General features: G+C 31.4%; 1 protein-coding gene across 1 annotated transcript; it reads left to right on the top strand.

Moving 5' to 3' along the window:
- The first annotated feature begins 216 nt into the window (after nucleotides 1–216).
- On the top strand, nucleotides 217–22,012 carry LOC114748097 (U-box domain-containing protein 8-like). The gene is made up of 3 exons (XM_028936451.1): nucleotides 217–227; nucleotides 2,935–2,938; nucleotides 20,419–22,012. The coding sequence occupies exon 3, from the start codon at nucleotides 20,457–20,459 to the stop codon at nucleotides 21,564–21,566; it is 1,110 nt and encodes a 369-aa protein (XP_028792284.1). The 5' UTR covers nucleotides 217–227; nucleotides 2,935–2,938; nucleotides 20,419–20,456; the 3' UTR covers nucleotides 21,567–22,012.
- The last annotated feature ends 1,308 nt before the right edge of the window (nucleotides 22,013–23,320 follow it).

Here is a 23,320-nt window from a genome sequence, read left to right as displayed (position 1 = left end):
ACGAAATAAATATGTGGAGGAGTTTGTCTCGTTTTGCGAAAAAGTACTTTTGAAACCATAGTTTTCATATTGCCAAACACCCCTAAGTATCTTGAATCCCGGGAACTTAACTTATCTAAATTTTTCTATACAAAAAAAAATATCTTGAACTAAATTTTAGTGACCATAATATATTATATGAAAAATTACTTCAAGATATTAAATGCTATTAAAAAATGTTTTAGAGTGTTGGATATGCTAAATATTAATTTATGATATTTGGTGTTATTAGAAAAATACTTTAATATGAGGGATGTCAAATACTGGGTATTACTAAAAAAATTTTAAGATATTAGATGATATTAAAAAATACTTTAGGACCTGAGAGTTAGATATTGAGCACTATTAGAAAAATATTTTAGAGTGACAAGTGAATTAAAAATTCATTTAGGATACTCAACAATACTGAAAAATATTTTATGGCAGTGAATTTTTTTTAAAATAAAAAAGCACCCCCTTTCTCTTGTTTTTCACTCAAAATGCTGCAGCTTTGAGGGTAGAGGAAGGCAGCGGATGGTAGGGGAAAAGGAGAGAAGCCGCATCTTATGCCCTCGAGGTAAAAAACTTTCGTTCTGCTGTTCCCGCATCCCATGCATGACCCTAAAATTCATGGTGAGTAGGAAATTAAAGAGTAGTCTAAGAATCCACAAACATTAAGGGCAATTCCTGAAAAATATATAAACTAAGCAACCTTTCTATCATTGGACAAGTGTATTTAGCTTAGTGAATAACCAAACAATCCAACCCTTTCCTAAAGTTTCAAAATAAAGGACAAGTAAGCATTCAAGATTAAGAAATCTCACACACAATTTTCATGCCATTTCAAAAAAAAAAAAAAAAAAGAAGCCAAAATAAGAGCTTTGAGATAAAAATGAAAGCTCAAACCCTGTATCAATTTATCAAAATTTCTCCCTCATCCGTACACTTAAAATGGACATTGTTCTCAACGTCTAAACAAGAACAATAGGAGAATGAAAAGGCATGTACTATTTACAGGCAAGGTTATCAACAAAAGAATAGTAATATGGATCACGTTAAAACAACTATAAGTATTGGAGAGGGGAACGAAACAAGCACTATAAGGGTGCAAAAACTCTCCCTGGAACCATGGATATGAAACTAAGAGTTTGCTGCTGCACTTTTGGACAATTATGAGCTAGATGTCCAAACTTATGGCATCTGTAGCATTCCCAACATGATCCTGTATGATTTCTCCCACATCTCAAACAAGGATCTGGCATGCTCATGGTGGACACTCTGATCTCCTCCCATACACTCTTGAGCTTGTCTCCTCTGCATAAAGCCCCCAAGGGCTGAAATCTTCTGATTTTGGCTCTTGCCTCTGCTTGAGCTACTCGTGCTCCCATAACTATAACTACTCTTTTTATTGATTCCTCCCATTGGCCTCATAAAACTAGAGAATATGCTCTGGTTATCTTGACATTGACTCTCCTCTACTTCTTGGGTTCTACAGGTCGTCATCTTGAGTTTTGTGCAGGCATCCTCGAAATTCTTAAACTCATATAAGGCCATTTGCTGCTTCAACTCTAGCCTCACCCGTTCTATTAATTGTTGGGCCATCCGCTTTGGGTTATTTTTCTGTTGCAAGAGGTAACATGCTTGGAGAGGTCAATATATTTGGTAATAAGCTCATCCTCATGCATGTTCTCCTGTCGAAGAGCGTAAAAAGCTGTTCTTTTTCTTGTCTCATAGTTGGGGGAAAGTACTAATCAAAGAACATCTGCTTAAATTCGTTCCAAGTAATCCCCAAGTCATCTATGTCACTTATGCTCCTCCACCACCTCTTAGCTCGGTCCGTCAATAAGACCACCGCCGCTTGTACTTTTTGATAGGTATTACATCCATAAGCTTTGAATACTGTCTCCATGTCATCAATCCAAGCCTCAACTTTATTAGGATCCATAGTGATGCGGCTCTATGTCTTTCCACATACTCTTAAGGTTCACAGTCTCCTCTTTTTCTTGTCACCCTCGCGAGCTACTTTCTTCTCTGATTCCTTCAATAGAACCACTGCAGGTTCCAAAATTACCTGCAGACAACTCAGGAAGCCTACTCTCTTCGAATTCTTTCACAACTTTCTTGCTTCTCAAGTCTTCCTCTAGCTTCCTTACCTTCTCATCTATCACCGTAACTACCACTTCTCTTAAGTATTGTAATAAGGTCTCTTGGTTAAACTACAGAGAATTTGATGGTTGATTAGGCGGGTTTGTGGATTTATCCCCACCTTCATCGGTTTGTCGAGATCGCATCCGTACCATCCTTCCCACCTAAGGATGAAACCCACCAAAAAGAAACAAAAAGTAACATCAAGCACAAACATAAAGTAACATGGAAGGTTATGTGAGATTATTGTATATTGCAACTAAATACAATGTAATGCGACCCAATTCACAAAATCTTTGGCTTTAATACCAAATTGTGATGATCGTTCGTTCAAAACCTATTTAGATTAAATCAAACAATTTATTCGAAAAATTAACCATGATAAAAAAAAAAAGAAACCTTAAAATTATAAAATTACTATCATGGTTAAAAGAAATAATCTTATATTATAAGCAATATCAATCATTAATTTGGGCCTTGGATTTTCAAAGTCTAGAAATATTATTCAACCATGAGCCCAAACCAAACTCATATTTTCAAACATACGAACTGACAAATCATTTTAATATAAAGGGTTAATACTATTTTTAGTCCTTATAGTTTAATCTTATTTTGGTTTTAGTCCCTGAAATTTAAAATAAGTGTTTTTGGTCCTTCGAGTTTACTCTGTTTAAAAACGTTGGTCCCCATAGTTTGAAAAGGACTTGGAGTTATTGTTTACAGTGTTAAGTTGCTTATGTGGCACCAACGGTGTTAAGTTTGCATATTTAGAGAGGTGCTGTGGTTGGTGACATGGCAAAATTGCTGACTAAACTAATAAATTACCTGAAATTGTTATTAAAAGACAAAAATTTCAAAACGCAAGCACGAACGGACCTGAGAAAGCAACTGAAGGAAAAGTTAAAAGGGCTTAGGTTAGGTTGACCCATTCATCGAAGAAGTCTGACGGCGGTCATCAGTAGTCAAATTGTCGGCGATCATATTCAGTTTTTGTGTGCTCTGTTTTTCTTACTGGTTTTTGTAATGCTCAATAGCTTGGTTTTTGATATTTGCAAAGATAAATTTCAAGAGATGGCAGCTTTAGTAGGTGATCAATGGTGCTGTCATAGCTACCTACTTCCACACATATATTAATGTTGTTAACTTTCTGTTTACAGACTTTAGCTGAACTAAAATTGGGGGACAGTGTGTTGTTAAGGGAACAGAGAAATATGAAAAGTACCATAATTGCTTTTTGGCTAATTGTTGTTGCTTGAGTCCTTGATCCATCTGATTGGAGCTATTTATTATGTGTTGTTTATTGTTACTGTTGTGACTTCTGAATAGAAATTGGCATCCCTGCGTCTTACTCTAGAGAAACACAGGGCAACAAGTGAACGCCTAAAGAAATTGAAGGTGACATTCATGTTCTTCTTTTCTGATTAAATACGATGATTTTTTGTTCTCTCTGATGCATTTTCATGTTTGTTTGAATTTGAACCTATTGGGAAATATAGATCAAAGTGAATGCATGATAGATTCTCCCCTTATTTTGTGTTTGATAGGTGTAAGAGTACAATATATTAGAATTAGAAGAATAGGAGATTGATAAATAAGAAGCTTCAGCTTCCGGGGGCCATGTCTTAAATCATAAAAATATGATGCAACGTCCTATTACCATGCAAATTCTCTCAATTATTGTAATGGCCTTTAATTCTCTCAATCTGTAGAGTGACTACTGTAGAAAGTATATTTAGAAAGAGTAACACCAGAGTATGATTATACTTCTACGTAAAACTCATGTCTCATGATTAAGCAAAGGTTTTTTTTTTGCCTTTTAACATCTCTCTGCATTGTTTACATTCATTTTGCGAATGTGGATGATCTCAACAAAAATCGAATCCCATCAATCAATGAGCTAAATAAAACATCATAGACGAAAAAATTCATGCAATAAAAAAGGCAACAACATCCATGTTGAGCATAGATGCATGCCACTGAATCTGACAAAGCTTTTCAAAATAATTTGGAGGATATTGTGCCATAAAGTCATAAGAAGACGACAATATATATCAGTTTGAGAAGCTCCAGCATCTTCAAACTTTTTAACTGAAAATGCTATCCAAACTGATTTTCTCCAATTTAACTTCATATTTTTCTAATTTGGATAGTCAGTTCAAGCAGTGTAGATGCCCAAAAGTCAGAAAAACTTCATAGACTTCTGGTTTGATTTTCAAAACTTTGTATCTCATTTCTGCTAGCTTATACTGCTTCTGTGCCCATTCATATGCAGCTTTAATACTTCCAAAACAAGATTCTCTTGACACGTCCTCTGAAATGGAAGCACGTCTCCTCGCCTTAGACATGGGAACACCCCCCAAGTGAAACATTGCTGAAGCTGCCATCTCTTGAAATTTATTAGAAATATACAAAATGAGGCTATTGTACATTACAAAAATCAGTAAGAAAAACAGAGCACAAAAAAACTAAACAACGATTGCCGACAACTTTGACTGTTGGTGACAGCCGTCACACTTATCCGGTGAATGGGTCGGCCTAACCTAACCCCCTTTTCCTTTTCCTTCAGTTCCTTTCTGATGTCTGTCCATGTTTACGTTTTGAAGTTTCTGTTTTTAGCTCACAATTTCAGGTAATTTGTTAGTTTACTCAGCAATTTTGCATTATCACCTTCCACATCAGCTCTCCAAATAAGCAAACTTAACACCGTTAGTGCTACATAAGCAAACTTAACACTGTTAACAATAACTCCAAGTCCTTCTCAAACTATAAGGACCAACGGATTTATACAAAGTAAATTTGAAGGACCAAAAACACTGGTTTCAAATTTCAAAAACCAAAACCAAAATAAGGTTAAACTATAAGGACTGAAAATAGTATTAACCCTAATATAAATTATGAATCCCATTAGTCAAAAGTTAACACTTTAAAAGAGTATCACATGCACAGTCCTAGAAGTATCTGGCCTTCTAACGGCCCTCTCATACCAAACAGTAATAATTAAAAGTATTAATTTATAAAATTAGTGTAGATGAGCCCTGTGTGGCAATATATAACAAATCAGCACATAGAACAAAAGTTAGGAGGCTATACAAGCTATAACAGCACACTATGCCTTTGGAGTCTTTTTTTAATGGGTCATCACCTGAACTATCATCTAAAGATAGTAAAAATCACAGGGTGAGACAAAAGTCTCAGTAACTAACTTTCCAACTCATCATACATACTAACACATGCTCGTGAGGTGTCAAATGGAACAGTCATTAATTCTCAAGAAATATAGATATATTCATAGACATATAATTTCAATCATCCAAATCCTTATTATGGGGGCTAACACACAAGCCACATAAATCTATCCCTTATTATGGGAGATCAATCAGACATATAGGCCTATCCCTTACTATAAGAGACGAAGGAAGCTAACCAATGTGCACCAATGGCGGCCTTACCACGTGGTAGGATACGGCTCAATCCAAAATTCAAATAACAACAAATCATTTATAGTATAACGAAAAATGTCTCAATCTTTTCTTAGTACAATCCATAAGATATAAATAATATATTTTTCCAAACTCTCATTCACAATTTCAAAAATCTCACAAGACAATTTTCATAGCTCAAAAGGTATAACATATCTATTTGAGTTTCAAATAACATCTCATTATTCTAAAATAATAAAATACTCACAAATAACATATTAGCACATATAACAAGTGGAAAGTAGTTATCTCTCGTCAAAGCAATACAAAAAATTATCACAAGGTCAATCATTTGCTTAACCAATAATTAATTTACACAATTAATATAACCACATATTAATATAAGCTAATTAATTAATTATGCTTATATATTAATTAAATTTTTAATCTAAATTTCTACAACTCTCATAACCCAAAATTAAGTATTTTAGAAATGATTTAAAATTTTCTAACAAGCCAAATTATTTATTTACAACTTCCGAATTATTTATTTTAATAAAAAAGATTTTTCAAAATTTTTAAATATGAAATTATTATATTTTAAATTCTAAAAATTCCATTTAAAGTTTAATAACCTCAAAATCAAACCATGAAATATTCACTCGTATTTCAAATATTTATAAATAATCTAATAAAAAATTTAATGGTATAACCATCATAAATATATATTTTTCCATAAATAATAAAATTTTTAGCTAAAATAATTATTTTAAAACCTTCAATCATCCAATAAATAAAACTAAACCAATTAAAATCTCAATAATATGTCAAATAATCCAAATAAATTATTTAACTTAAATTTAATCGGTAAAAATATGATTTATGTCATATATAGCATATTTTTCAACTAGACAAATTAATTTAAATATTAAAAATGAATAGAGGTAAATCTAAACTGATTAAAATTAACTACTCATTTACGTCTAAATTTCTATAATCATCTATTACCAAAACTCAAAACTTATCCCATATATAAATCTCAAAATTTTTTCTAATTAGTACAATAATAATGTCAATAAAAAGCTTAAAATATATAAAAAATATTCATGAAGAAAGTTTGATAAAAAGAAATAATTTGATGTACTTAAAATATCTTCAAAATTTGTCTTCTTTTTCATTGATCTACTCCTCTATATCACATACACTATTTCTCTCTCTCTCTCATGCGCGGCGAAAACTGAATGTTGGCGGGGGAGGGTACATTTAACATCTCCACATATTTATTAGGAGGGGAGCTTCCCCCAAATTGTTTCTCTCCCAAACCCCAACTCCTATTGACTTCTTTCTTTTTCTTTTTTTATTTTTTTACATTAAAATATTATTATTTTATTATAATAATATTATTATTATTATTATTTTAATTTTAATTCTAATTTTTTTCTGAATTCTAAAATAAAATTTAGGATATTACAAAAATAATTAAGGAAGCATTAAATGAGCTGGTACAAGACACTTCGGCAATACAAGTGGCAACAGGATCATCAAAGCAGTTTGAAAATGATGAGGACGTCACTAAGGACTAAAAGTGGTGCTGTTGAACATATTTTGGGCTTAGAGATTCCAAATTGAAAGATTTAGACCAAATGCTGTACATGGGAACACTCATTTGGGCTTAAATAATCACATTTTATACTTAACAAGCAGATTATATCTTGTCAAATGTACTTATGCGAAAATAAAAAATTAGTTGACATATTTAACTTTTAAGTTCTCAAGTGAGTTGTATTATTTAAGTCTTTCTAATTTCTTTTAAGTTTGTATTTAATATTTTGAGTCTCTAGGTTGCATTAAATGCTTTTTAGGTTAGCTTTGAATGTATCTCTTTAAAATATTTTGAACCACTCATTTTATATTCAGACTTGATTTTGAGAAATAAAAAGTTGCATTTTGCACTTCTAGATTTAAGAGTGGATTCTCTTTAAGGTTCTCTATTGAATTAACAGACTGATCAAAGCTTGATCAATTTTGTGGTGTCTTCTAACATTTCGGGTCCTTATTTTTCATGCTCTAAGGTTTAAGTAGATCACCAAACCTTTATTTAGCCTTCTTGGGGTAAATATATTTTAGATTGATTGTGGGTTTGTAAGATTTTTTTTTTCTTGTAGGTTCGCACCAGATTTCTTCTTCAAGTGTCTGTGTACCGGTAGCTTTGCTTTGGATATGCAGCTTTGGATTGGCTTCTAGCAAGTTTAGATCTTTAATATGTCTGTTATTGGTTGAAAAGTGATGAATTCTATCACCAGAGTCAACTCGGCTAGGACAATCTTGTATTATACTAACTTTGATCCTGAATATAAAAATTAGTTAGAAATTTACTTTGTTTTTAAAAATAAGACCTTAATTCATATTGTCTCCTACATTTATTCATTTTCTCTTAAAGTAGTACTTATAGTAATTATACATATCAAAGAGTTTCTATTCTGATGCATATGGTTAATAAAAATATTTTAAAAAAGATAACACTTATTTTTTACAAATAATTAGTTAAATTAATTTTTTAATATTTATAAATTAGTTATTTAACTCTTATATTAAGTTTCACGTGACAATATTTATTTTTTTCAATTGCATATGCTTTTCTAGGACTGGCTATGGTTCTTGTGTCTCCACGCTTTTACTTAGCTCTCCTAGTTGTATCTTAGAAGTTGCAAATTCTGATTTCGAATATGTCATTTTTGCCTTTACCTCAAAATAAGAAAAGAACTATTGCGCTTCTGCATATAAAATAAAAAAGATTAAAATATCAGACGCGACAATGCATCTATCCCCTAACAAATTTCTAGAATTTATACTCACGCTATTGGGTGGCATAAAAGATTTGCTTGTTGTACACAAATATTTTCTATTCAACTTTTTATTTTTATTTTCTCCTTATTATCCTTTCAAATACTGCTAGAAAAAAAAGTCTTTAATGGCAATTAATATGAGTTTTCTACAACAGTTTTAGAAGCGATGTGAATTATGGCGACATTGTAAGAAGAATAAAACATAGTGGTTTAAAACTGTTGTAAAAAATCACTTTCCACAACTGTTAAAGATGTTTTTAATAGAATAACTACCGTTAAAAACTCTAATTTTTTTTAATACCTCATGAATTTTCTTTACAACCTCTCTGCAATTTACAGACCCAAATCAACCAGAAGAGACAAAAGAATATGCAAAACCATTTCAAGACATTTATCCTAACACTAACATCTAATTCTTATTCAGTCATCTACACATTATAATCAACAATTACTCAACTAATTAATAATCAAACAATGAACTAAAATGTGATGAATAACTACTTAACTATTTCACATTTTTAAAATTTTCTAGCAATGTTGTTGATAAAGAATCCCTCATCAAGTTGATTCCTTCATGTCATATGACACACTATTTTGGAATGCCTATAAATTAAAAATAACATAATCATTAGTCAATTTGATAAAAAATGAGAAAAAAATTGAAGAATTGCATGCAATGTAATCTATATTTACCTCGTTTAATTTCTCAATCACCCCGTCTCAATGATGTCGTTCATATAGCGGATAGCATAATATTTACATTCAACACTCCCGGATTGACAATAGTACTAACAAAATGAAATATAAAATTGAATAATTGACTTTGATTATCTAAAAAAAATTTATAAATATTAACTTTGAATATTGAAAAGATTTATAAGCATATATTTAGACAATATACTTGTAGAAGAAGCCATCTTAGTGGTTGCCTATTTTGCTGCTTGACCATAATATTAAAACTATGAAAAGCCCTATCAACAATAAAAAAATGGTATTAGAGCACGTTTTTATAAACTTTACATGTAATAAATATATAAAAATAAACTAATGTATCGATGACATCTCTGGTTTCTTCTTGTGGATCTCTAGGAAGAGAATCAAACTAGTAAACTTTTTTATCATAAGAGGCACAAACAATTAGGGTCTAATGATATCTTCAAAATACGAATCATGTTAATTATAATCCTATATATATAACTTGTGTATCTCAAATACAATAATATACTTACCCTTCCACGTAAGGTGCAAAATATAATTTCTTTTTTGTCTGAGTTATTGTGGTCATCATATGGATCGACCTTGCTTCCATAATATTGACTATAGGACACATAAAGTCATATGTGTTGTCAAGTCCTCTCTGCCGACATACTCGAGTAAAATGATGTTGTCCAAATAAGAAATATTAGGACATGCATAAGTATAACATGAAATAAGAAAAGGATATTATAACTTACAAAATAGCCAACTATATGAAGACTATATCTAGCTCCTCAAAGTTGAGGAACTGAACAAGGTCCTTCTTGTCAATTACGAAGTCATATATTACATCTGAACCCATAGCCCCTAATGGTATTTCGAAAGTAAGGGGGTTTTCCATATTTGCTACCATGTAATAAAGAAGTGCCAAACTTTCATACATAACCCTAACGTGATGAGGAAGAGGCTGGAGGACAGGATCTAATGCACTCTTTGTCGCCTTCTTTACTGTCACCTTCTTTATTGTTATTAGCTTTCTAACAAGTCTCTTTGGCCACAAAATAAAATTTTCTTTAGCCTGAACCAATAGTTAAACCTTATCAGTGGGGTTGGGCACTGGTGTATCACCTTGACCGTTATGAATCCTATTCACTGTCACCCTCACTTGATCCTCCGAAACTTTCTTGTTATGGATTGTTGTGCTAAAGAATGCTCAACCATTAGCCACATGAAGAGATGAATCTTCAAGGTCCACATATTAGAGCACACGACATTTCATTGTCTTGGGTAGGATCAAGGCTACGGTTAAGGTCAGACATTGTTAGTTGTTGTGTCTGATTATTACTGTCATTCCCACTTTTAATCATAGGTGAACTTTGAAACATAGAAAGAAATTATTTAAGGCATGTTAAATAAGTGTAAATGGATAAAATAAACCTTGAGAAGATTTGAGAAGATGTATGATTATTACCTATGATGGTTCAAACACTCGAGGCATCTAGAATCTGGTCGTGCCTATCATCATCATAGCTTGTTGAAACTTGGCATTGAACTCTTCACACATCTTTTGCATCTTCGCTTTGTGTTCTTGACTGAGTTGATCTCAAACTCTCTCCTTTTCTTGTTGTAATCACTAGTCAAGCTCCTCTTTGGATGCCATGTCAATGGAGGATGATCTGATACTTCTTCGTGAACCAAGACCAAAGAACTGTTAAATACCAATCCCTCTAAGGGCCCCTCTAACTCTATTGAGATGGTCAGTCTTTCCAATCGCAGTGGCCAAAATATCTATCCGTCCATAAGAAACGAATGTATCTTGGGATAATTGCTTCTCAAGTGTATCTTGTAATATTAAAGCAACAAATTCAATTTAAGATAATTGAAAAAAGCAATTAATGAAGCATAATGCATAAATATTAATTACAATCCTCTTAGCAATAGCAGCAGTCTCTGAAGTGATATATTAACCCCTTTTAACCCTCACCGCCTTTCATTTTTCTTGGCAAGAAGACACTAGATGGGTGGAATGACTCTAGTAGGATCTGAAGTAATAGCCATCTATGCATTCTTTTTCCACTCCTCTATCATACTTCTTTCCAACCCACCGTACCTTGCATGAGACATGGTATGTGGATACACATTCTACTTAAATATTTGCTTGTTCTTCTTACTCAGTGCCTATAACAATGAAACAAATTTAAAAAAGTTAGTTTAATTAAATTAAATAAAAATTGATTAAAAAAAGTTTGAAGAAATCAAACCTGAAATGTAGGGTCTTCCCATTGCTTCATAAACTTCTTTGATGCCTCGTCACTAACAAAAGAGTATCAAGCCTTAGGATTGTCACCCTTTCTTTTTTCCACCAAAATCCTCCTTTGTAAGCGTGGATTTAAAATCTCTCCACCGTTCATCGAGTTGCTTTAATAGATAGCGTTTTATTTCCTCAGTTGCGGGAATATCAAATGTTAGCTGCAATATAATACAATAGAGTTATAAGTAAATAATCAGTTATAATTGAAACAAATAGAGAAAAGAATTCGTAATATACCAAAATATCCTTCTAAATGTTGTTTGTCAAACCTTCGTCTATCATCTTCCAATTAGGAATGTCAATCCCAAATTTATTGCATGCTAGATAATCCACATAACTAGTAAACTAAGCCCCTTCAGGACCTATACTCCTCGAGGGCTATGTGGTCTTATCACGTAAAGCCAACTTCTTCATACGGGTTAGCCCTCTATCCCTTTTCTTGCTAGTAAAGGAGCTATCATCGTCAAAACCCTATTAATCAGATCCGTCCATTTCCTATTTAAAGAACAATCAATAAATGTAAGAATAAGAAACATTAAGTAAATTTAACACAAAACATCAAGTATATTTAACCCAAAAAAATCACATTATGAATAAATGATAAATATGAAATGAATTTAGTAAGAAAGATTAAATAATTTATTTAAGCCTTATAACGATTATCCTCCCAAATTTCTTCACAATGATAATTTCTATCAGCATAGTCATCATCTACCAAATCTAATTCAGTTGTTTTATGTCAAATAGCTGTGAAAGGAGGGGTTTTGTCAAGATTGAATTCTGAGTTACCATTCTTTCCACCAACTTCTTACTTCTTGCCTTGGAGCATGATAGATGATTTTTTCTTTGCCACATCAGTAACATAAAACACTTGTTTTGCTTGACTTGCTAAAATAAATGGCTCATCTCCATATCTAACCCTCTCAAGATCAACTGAAACAAATTCAAATTCTTCATCTATTTACACAGTATTACTATTAATCCACTTATATTTGAAGACGAGAATTTTAAACTTGGTATAGCTAACCTTTAGTCATCTCATTATAACCACCATCGTCTTTTTTAACTTTGTATCTTGAATTCCCACATTTAGGGCACTTATTTAACCCTTCATACTTATTTCTGAATAATATATAATTATTAGGGTACGCATGTATCTTCTCATATTCCAAACTCATTGGACACAAATTGTTTTTTTGCCTCATACATTTGTTTTGGAAGTGAATTCCCTTTTGGAAGAATATCACTCAACAGTTCAAGCAATTCCATAAAAGTATCATTGATCTAATCATTTCTTGCCTTCAAGTTTATCAATTTCAATATGGTTGTTAACCTTATATAATCATCTTTACACCTTGTGTACAAAGGTGTCTTTGCATCACTACATAAGGTTTCACATGTGGGAGAGAACTGGGTAAAAGACTTTAGACCTTATATCACAAAATATATCCTAAATTCGATCATCAAAGTCATCATTCACAACCTTCTTCTTTCTAGACAATGTAGTATTTCTAATTTCTTCATGCTATATCCAATTTGTATTCCTTAAATTTATCCTATCACAGATAAGATGCTCTCTTATCTCAGGAATACTCTGCCAACTATTGTTTAAGCATTTGACATAAGGACAATAATACAATCCATCTCTTTTACTAGGGGCATTTTTTTGAACAAACTCAAGAAATCTTCCAACCCTATCCTCATATTCTTTGCTAATTCTTTTAACTTTTATCCAACTATGATCCATTGTTCTACAGAGTCAATGAGCATAGTTGTACTGTCAAGCTCAATTCTAACTCATTAATTCAAATATTCAAATAAATAAAATAATTAAATGTTAGTTAATAAATTAAAATTGACTAACACTTAATTACAAATTAAAGAGAATATCTTTTTTAGTTTATAAAAAATTCGACAGAATTTTTCCTTAAATATAACAAATCCCAAATTATTTAAAAAATAGACAAATCAATTAATCAATCAACCAAACTAACAATGTAATAAACAAAGACAGGATAAATTTGAAGAAATACAACAAACAAAATAAAAGTTCAATTCAATCTCAAACTAATTTAATGAATAAAGATTCTTAAAACTAAAACTTTTGAATCCAAGAATGGGAATACAAATGATATCCATTTATCATGAAATTTTAAACAACACTTTATCATCAATCAAAATTCATAATGAAAAAAAAATTGACAGAATAATGAATAGATTATTTATTAGTAAATTCTCAAGTTTATTACAAAGATATACCAAAAATTCGAAATAAAATATAAAAAATTATAAGAAAATAAAAAACTTAAAAACTAATCAACTTTGAACATTTAAAAATATTTTTAATGCCGTGTATAGGAAGGAATTGAGGTTTTCTAACTCTAAATGCCACCAACCAACACCTCAAGCACATAAAAAACTCAAAATAAACAATGTAAGACATCCAAAATGTAAAACCAATCAACCCATTTGAAATATAATAGAGTTTTATTGTCAAAACATCCAAGAAACTAAGAAAAAAATAAAAAGAATGAAAGAAGAGGAAACTCACTCAGTGGAGATGATTCAAATGCGAGAAGATGTAACAGTGGTAGCGGAAGACAGCGGCAAACAACCATAAGTGAAATGGAGTACTTTTAATGGTAGGAAACAAAGGGGGTTGGCCGGTATTGCAGTTCGGTAGTGGTGGGATAGAAGGAAACCACAGCATACTGATATGAAACTGTGAAAATATGTAAAATAGAAAGGGCGATAAGGTTAAGTTTAAAATTTTCCACAAATTAAGAAAACTATTGTGAAAAGTATTTTTAATTACGGTTATTTATTTAACTTCCATTAAAAGTACTTTCCATGATCGTTTTTTTAATAACCATCATTGAAAGTTAACAGTTACAACACTTATTTATAAAAATACCAATGTTTTTTTTTTCACCATGTTTTTTTAATTTAACCGTTGTTGTTTTTTGTCATTATATGTCTTTTTTGTAGTAGCTAAAACATTCCTCCAAAAACTTTTAGAAAGAAATACATTAATCCCTTGTTTAACTCTTTAAGTCAAATTGTTAAATCGAAGTTTGGATGGATGTTACACTGGGCGAGTCTTTTGCGTGGTGCTGTAGTGAAGATTGAGGAATGGTTGACCATCTTTTTGTTGGGAGGTTGGTTATCACATATTTGGGTCAAATTCGTCTGCTTTTTGGTCCTTTCAAATATAGATATCAAGTAATTTTCTGTTCGAAACATTATCAAATACTAAATACAAGTGAATGCTACTCTCAAAAAGATTCAAACATCCTCCAATAAGATAGGGTCTTGTGATCAAATTTTGGTAATAGAGCAACATTATTAATTAAGGCATGATGTATTGTAATTTATTAATTCTCATATCATTTATTTAATTTTCTAATACACAAAATAAACTATATAGTAAAGTTAATGATAAAGTAAACATAACAGTTCACTCTAAATAAATAATATAACTAGTCCATTTAATGTTTTGTAGCATAGTTAATCTTAGAATCAATGTGATTTTAATTTTAAAAACTTTTTTCAATATAGTACCTATAACAAGTAGTGTAAATGATACTTTTTAAGGGGGTGTTTGGATAAAACCAAACCATGATTTGAAAAATAACTTCTAGAAAATAGATTTTGTGAAGAAGTAATTCTGATAAAATGAGAATATTTGAATAGTTATTATCAGAAGCCTTTTTTATATGTGCAAATTGCTAAAAAAGATATAAGTTAATATGTTAATTACATAAAAGATAGAAATATATTTTAATTTGAAGGAACAAAATTGTTAATAATATATTTTTTACCAACATAATTAATAACATATAAGATAATGTAATTAATAAATAATTAATATGTGTATATATTTATAAAATATAAGAATAAATATGTTTATAAAAAAAATTGAGGGGTGTTAAAGTCATATTATCGCTGATATCTATTGGCACAATCATGCTCTCTAATTTAAGTCAGAAGTAGAATATATAGATTCACTTTTTCTAAAATTATGGTTTTGAGCCTAAAACCCGTTTGTTAATTTGCCCTCCTGTTTGGCAAATTTGGAACTCAAACCATAGTTTGAATCCTAAAACCATTATTTCATCATATTGCCAAACAGGCCCTTAGTGCATGCATACAAAAAATTTATATTTTGACATAGTTTATTATCTTAGTTAGGTGTAGCAGTTTCGGCAAAATTGAAGATCAATCCCTCATTAAAAAATTAATTAAAAAAATTCTCTAAAAATTTTGTTCAATTCAACTTCTTTTATCGGCAGTCAATATTTCATATGTATAAATCAGTCGTAATGTGTTGTACAAACCACTTTTTTTTTTTTTGGGGTATAACTAAGCTTTTCTTGTACGTAACTTATATTCATTCCCAGTTTTCCAACTTACGATCTGAGAGGTTAGAGCACAACACTTTCACCATGCCATGATTTTGATAGGCAGAGTATAAATTTTTTTTATATTAATATCTTTCTCAATCCTTTTAATTCTAAAAAAATATAAGAATGAAAACATTAAGTTAAATATTCAGTTTTCTTTTTTCTCGTATAATAATATGATAAGTTTGAAAAGAATAAATTTACAAATCCCAATAATTTTACTTTATTTTCAATTGGATTATAGTTTTCGTCCTTTTATCAACTTTTTATCGTTTCTCATGATTTTTTTAATCAGTTCCTCATAAATTCATGTAACTTATTAAGATTAGGAATGTAATTAAAAATTAAATAAAACTAAAATGACATAGTAAAACATAGAAAAATTTAATTAAAATAAGATAAAACTATAAGAAAATGATTAAAGAAATTATAGGAATCGAATTAAAAAGATATTAATGCGTGGGTATATATTTGAGGCCTTGAATAGTTGGGAGGCCTAGGCAACTGAGGCCTCACGTCGTTGCAACAAGGGAGAAGTCATTTTCAGATATTAACTTCACCTTATTATCAACATTAATGCCATTGTTGTTGGTTTATAGCTTTACACATTAATCACACAAAGTGCAAACATGTGTTCCACCACTTGTGGACGCGTCTTCACATCTAACCTTTGTCCTATTCTACATGATATACAAGCGTAAAATAAGGGGAAAAAACGATAAATATATTAGTTAATATGAATTTATTTAAAAATTTTCGTATTTTTAAATACACACTCACGAGTTGGCAAAAATAAATACACACACACATATATTATTTTTCCTATTTTTTAGTTTATTATTTTAAAATCAAATCAGATAGTTTTTGTTGTATGAGTAAATCATTCTTACATATGTTATACTACCTCTTGTCCTTATTATAATTCATGTTTAACTAATTCACACATACCAATAAGAATAGTTAAAATATTAAATTTGTCATAAAACTAAAGTGATTTTTAGTATTACTCTTGTTAACTATACTAAACTCCATCATAATATTAATTTTTATTCTTTCATGACCCTTATTAAATATGAACATATACGGCAAAAACATTGAATACCTTATAAAAAAACTAAAAATACTTGTTAGTTGATGCCTTATAATAGGAACCATAGCGAATGTATATTTTGTTCAAGAAAAGTTTAAATATACAAAATAAACTATATAGTAAAGTTAATGATAAAGTAACCCTAACAATTCACTCTAAATAAATAATATAACTAGTTCATTTAATGTCTTGTAGCATAGTTCATCTTAGAATCAATGTGATTTTAATTTTAAAACTTTTTTCAATAATAGTACCTATAACAAGTAGTGTAAATGATACTTTCTAAAGGGGTGTTTGGATGAAACCAAATAATAGTTTAAAGAATAACTTCTGGAGAATATATTCTTGGGAGAATATATTTTATGAAGAAGTAATTCCGATAAAGTGAGAGTGTTTGAATAGTTATTATTAGAAGCACTTTTTATATGTGCAAATTGCTAAAAAAGGTATAATTTAATATGATAATTACATAAAAGATAGATTTTATAATATATTTTAATTTGAAAGAATAAAATTGTTAATAATGTATTTTTTTACCAACATAATTAATAATATATAAGAAAATGTAATTAATAAATAATTAATATGTGTGTATATTTATAAAATATAAGAATAAATATGTTTATAAAAAAAATAATTGAAGGGTGTTAAAGTCATATTATCGTTGAAATCTACTTTGACAGGCACAATCATACTCTCTAATTTAAATCAGAAGCAGAATAGATTCACTTTTTTGAAACTAAAGTTTTGAGCCCAAAACCACGGTTTGTTAATTTTCCCTCCTATTTGGCAAATTTGGAACCTAAACCATGGTTTGGATCCCAAAACTATGGTTTCATTATATTGCCAAACAGGTCCTTAGTGCATGCATGCAAAAAAATTTATATTTTGACATAGTTTATTATCTTAGTTAGAGTATAGCAGTTTCGGCAAAATTGAGGATCAATCCCTCATTAAAAAATTAATTAAAAAAATTCTCTAAAAATTTTGTTCAATTCTACTTCTTTTATAGGCAATCAACATTTCATATGTATAAATCAGTCGTAATGTGCTGTACAAACCTTTTTTTTTTTTGGGTACAGCTAAGCTTTTCTTGTGTGTAACTTATGTTCACTCCCAGTTTTCCAACTTACGATCTGAGAGGTTAGAGCACAACACTTTCACCATGCCATGATTTTGATAGGCAGAGTATAAATTTTTTTATATTAATATCTTTCTCAATCCTTTTACTTCTAAAAATAATATAAGAATGAAAACATTAAGTTAAAGATTCACTTTTCTTTTTTCTCATATAATAATATGATAACTTTGAAAAGAATGATTTTCCAAAGTAGAAATCCCTATAATTTTACTTTATTTTCAATTGGATTATAGTTTTCGTCCTTTTATCCATTTTTTATTGTTTCTCATGATTTTTTTAATCAGTTGCTCATAAACTCATGTAACTTATTAAGATTAGGAATGTAATTAAAAATTAAATAAAACTATAATGACATAGTAAAAAATAGAAAAATTTAATTAAAATAAAGTAAAACTATAAGAAAATGATAAAAGAAATTATAGGAATCGAATTAAAAAGATATTAATGCGTGGGCATATATTTGAGGCCTCGGACAGTTGGGAGGCCTAGGCAGTTGAGGCCTCACGTCCTTGCAACAAGGGAGAAGTCATTTTCAGATATTAACTTCACCTTATTATCAACATTAATGCCATTGTTGTTGGTTTATAACTTTACACATTAATCACACAAAGTGTAAACATGTGTTCCACCACTTGTGGACGCGTCTTCACACCTAACCTTTGTCCTATTCTACGTGATATACAAGCGTAAAATAGGGGGGGAAAAACGATAAGTATATTATTTCATATGAATTGATTAAAAAATTTTCGTATTTTTAAATACACACACAAGTTGGCAAAAATAAATATACACATACACATATATTGTTTTTCCTATTTTTTAGTTTATTATTTTAAAATCAAATCAGATAGTTTTTGTTGTATGAGTAAATCATTCTTACATATGTTATACTATCTCTTGTCCTTATTATAAGTCATGTTTAACTAATTCACACATACCACTAAAAATAGTTAAAATATTAAATTTGTCATAAAACTAAAGTGATTTTTAGTATTACTCTTGTTAACTATACTAAACTCCATCATAATATTAATTTTTATTCTTTCATGACCCTTATTAAATATGAACATATACTGCAAAAACATTGAATACCTTATAAAAAAAACTAAAAATACTTGTTAGTTGATGCCTTATAATAGGAACCATAGCGAATATATATTTTTGTTCAAGAAAAGTTTAAATATAAGCTATAAAGATTAATAAAGAGTCTAAAGAAGAGAAACGATACATGATTAAGAGCTCATTTAGAATGGTTTAGAAGTAGATTTCTAGATTACAAGACACACACATAGAGACATATAAAAAGAGTTTTGTCTTGGTTTATATATGTAAAACATGTTTATAAGCACTTAAATGAGCCAACTCAAACAACTACTAATTCTTAATCAACATGTGATAATCAATGCAAAGTAATCAATTCAATAGGTAATAAATAAATTGAAAAATGAATTAAATTTGTAAACAGATATAAAAAGTAATTTTTTAAAAAGGACCACCTTATCTCAAAATTTTTAACTTATATGTGGCATCATGTATTACAAAAAAAAATGCTGAGGTGGACCTATAGTCATATAATAAAAGATACTCCCTCTGTTCCTTATTATAAGAGACAAATAACCAAATTATGTTGATAAAAAAAATAGTTAAAATTAGTTGAATACAATTAATGTGTAAAAAGTATAATGTTTTTTCCAACAATACCCCCATTAATAAAGAGATAGAGTATGAGAGAGAACAATTAAATTATTAAAAGATAGAGAAGTAGGAGGGAGAAAGAGTATGAGTTGGAGACAAAATAAATAGGGATAAAACAGGAAATCAATACAAAAAAAATAGAGACAACTTTTAAGTGTCTCTTATATATGGGAACATGTCATAAGCATCAAATGCTCTTATAATAAGGAATAGAGGGAGTAAGATTCAAAATGATAATATTATAAGAAGAGCAGATGTGGTACTTATTGATAAAAAAATAGGTGAAAATCAAATAGAATGCTCAATAGAGTTATTAAGTAGGATTTTTTGGTGAGATGAAACTTCTTGTCGTTATGATATGGCATGAGGGATTATTACATATCCATGTTTATACATATAAATTTTAGAGTCCTCTTTAAATTTTAAAATACAGAGAGGAGCAAATGACCAAATACCCCAAAGGACCAACACTCCCCGCTGCCCTTCAGTCTTCATGGAAATTATTGCGCAGAATTAAGGGCATTATCGTATTTACGGCTGCTCCCCGAGTCTTCTTGCAAACAGGCAAACATAAAGACGCTACAAAGCTCACCGAGAGTACGACACTTCGGAATTACGCCTCTAATCTAAAACACTCTCTCGTTCCGTCCAAAGGAAGTCTCAATTTTCTGGAGAGAGAAGCAATTTCAGCCATGGCTGCTTCCAGTCGTACGAACCTGCCGGACCACTTCAAGTGTCCGATTTCGCTCGAGATAATGTCTGACCCGGTTATCCTCTCCTCCGGTCACACCTTCGATCGGTCTTCAATCCAACGGTGGCTCGACGCTGGCCACCGGACTTGTCCAATTACGAAATTACCCCTCCCTGATTGTCCTTCCCTCATACCCAATCACGCTCTCAGAAGCTTGATTTCAAACTATTATCATATCTCACCATTCAAGCAGCAGCCTCCTCAACCGGAAACCTTAATTTCCGCCATTACCTCTCGCTCGTCGCCATTGGAGAGCAAAATTGAATCACTTGACCAACTTACGCGCCTGTCCAAGCGTGACTCGGTTTTCCGTCGCCGGATGACTGAGTCAGGAGTCGTGTCGGCGGTGCTGAACTGTGTTGACTCTGGTGAACCTTGTGTACAGGAGAAAGCGCTTTTGTTGTTACTCAATCTTAGTCTCGACGACGATAACAAGGTGGGTTTGGTGGCGGAGGGTGCGATAGGGAAGGTTGTGGCTGTTCTGTTAGGTGGCTCACCTGATTGCCGAGCGGTGGCAGCAACCATGTTGACGAGTTTGGCGGTTGTGGAGGTGAACAAAGCCACAATTGGTGCGTATCCATATGCTATAGGAGCTCTTGCTTCTCTTCTTCGAGATGGTGAAGGCAAGGAGAAGAAAGAAGCGGCTACAGCGCTCTATACTATATGTTCTTTTCCGGATAATCGGAGGAGAGCCGTAGAATGTGGGGCAGTCCCGATTTTGCTGAGAAGTCTTGATTCTGGCCTTGAAAGGGCTGTTGAAGTTCTTGGTCTGTTGGCGAAGTGCAGGGAATGTAGAGAACAAATGGAAAGGTATAATGGATGCATACAGATTTTAGTACGGGTGCTGAGGAATGGAAGCTCGAGGGGAATTCAATATGCCCTGTTAGCACTGAATTCCATTTGCTGTAACAGTGAAAAAATGGTCCTGGAGGCGACTAAAGAAGGAATTTTGGATACTTGTCTGGGATTGCTGGAGGATGATAATGAAAAGATAAGGAGAAATTCATCCAGTTTGATTAAGGTTCTGCGTGGCAACCATCGGGTTAGTTGATAGGAATATCAGAGTACATTGAGAAGCTAGAAAGAGTCAGTTTTGATAAGATTTGTTGTCCGCAGTGGAGGTGAGTCGGGTTATTTGTTCTTTTTATTCTACCTTGTTGGTTAGGTCCTGTATAAAAAGAAGATAATTTTTTATGGTTACAAGGTTCATTTGTATCTTGTACATTGAATATAGATGATGGGGTAGGTCTCTGTTGTTAGCTGTGATGTTAAGAAAGTTGTTTGTTGGTCGTCTTGAATTGTAATCTTCCATAGTTTCAGATTCTTGGTCTTCAAGAAAGTTGCTTGTTGGTTGTCTTGAATTGTAATCTTCCATAGTTTCCGATTCTTGGTCTTCAAGCAATGATCATATATTGGATTAGTCGCGTTATCTTTGAGTTTTCCCAACAATGTATAGGTATACTTTATTGAAGGAATTGTGGGTTGAGTTTCCAATCATGTTTTGTGTCCGCTGAGAAGCTTAAATGTGCTTTTAGAGGCATAGTTGAGTAACTCAAGCCTAATGCCTTTGTAATTTTGAATAAATACTTCCGAACAATTCCGTTGGTTATTTTTTGACAAAAGTTTACTGGATGGAAGAGTCTAATACTGTTGTCTATGTGAGTCATAAATTGAAGTTATAGAAATCCATCTCATGTAGTTAATGCTTTATGCTTGTTATAGTCATGTTGAAGAACAAACATGCAGCGTTGATCTACCAATTTGGCAAAAGGTAGTTTTTGAGTTATTATGATGGATTTTAAATCCCAGTTTGCCAGTGAAAGATTTGCGTAAATAATCTTCTAATCATTTATTTGCAGAATACAATTGCTCAATGGCTGCATTGTGCAGTTGCATGAATCAGTAGAGTAAATTACTTCATTCCTTGCCTTCTATTTATATGATCTACTGATTAACATTTTCATGCTGCCTAGGTCAAACACGAGTTAATAGAACATATTGCATGGTTTTTTTTCCTGAAATAGTCCTTTTTGATTATACATCAGTATCGTCACAAAGTTCTTTATTTTATTATTAGTATTTTTTTCAACTGGTTCTGTGTCTAGTGCTGTTTTGCTCCTAAGCATTTTTATGTGGATCGGTGGGTGGTTGGCAATTAGTAGAGAGCTTGGCTTCGTAACTTTATTGCCTCTATCCTTTATCTTTTAATAAATGGGTCTTCTTGGTGTCTGGGCAGAATTGTGACTACTTGGTCTTTTCACAGCTTGACCTCTCTGCGGGGGGGAAAGTCTTGCTCCAAAGCGTGTAACCACCAATTTTATGTCATTTTAGTTACAACATCTTCTTGTTCCGTCTTTAATGGATGGTTTTCCTGCTCTTGATCTTAAAGTTAGTTGTTAACCATGCTATTATGAAATCCGTGTCAGACTTTGAGAGATTCTTATCTAATCACCACACCTGATGAGCTGCGGATTTTAAGCTTTTCTCCCATATACTAGTAAAAGAGAATAGGCACATCTGAGACAGAGCTATCTGCAAATTCTTTAGGGGGCTAAATAATTAATCAAGTTTATAGTATTTCTCAAGGTTAGCTATGCATTCATTAAAAAAAAACACTAATCCCTGTAATTTCAGCAATTCCCCCAAGCTGCTCTTTTAGTTCAGTTGCCAGATTTGATAAAACAATTTGCGTAGTTGACTGATTAGTCATGAGTTTATCTTAAAATTTCTTAGATATACAGTACTTCTATGGATGTAATTCTTGCTTCTCTGAGTGGAGCAAATCTGATGTGGTAGATAGCATTA

Source organism: Neltuma alba, unplaced genomic scaffold (genome assembly GCF_004799145.2).
Source record: "Neltuma alba isolate B1F8T4 unplaced genomic scaffold, ASM479914v2 tig00005608_pilon, whole genome shotgun sequence".
Taxonomy (NCBI): Eukaryota; Viridiplantae; Streptophyta; class Magnoliopsida; order Fabales; family Fabaceae; genus Neltuma; species Neltuma alba.
This window is presented reverse-complemented; position numbering and strand designations above follow the sequence as displayed.

What these genes read in the sequence shown, in the direction of transcription:
- LOC114748097 (XM_028936451.1), top strand. Translation starts at nt 20,457, where the DNA reads ATGGCTGCTTCCAGTCGTACGAACCTGCCGGACCACTTCAAGTGTCCG.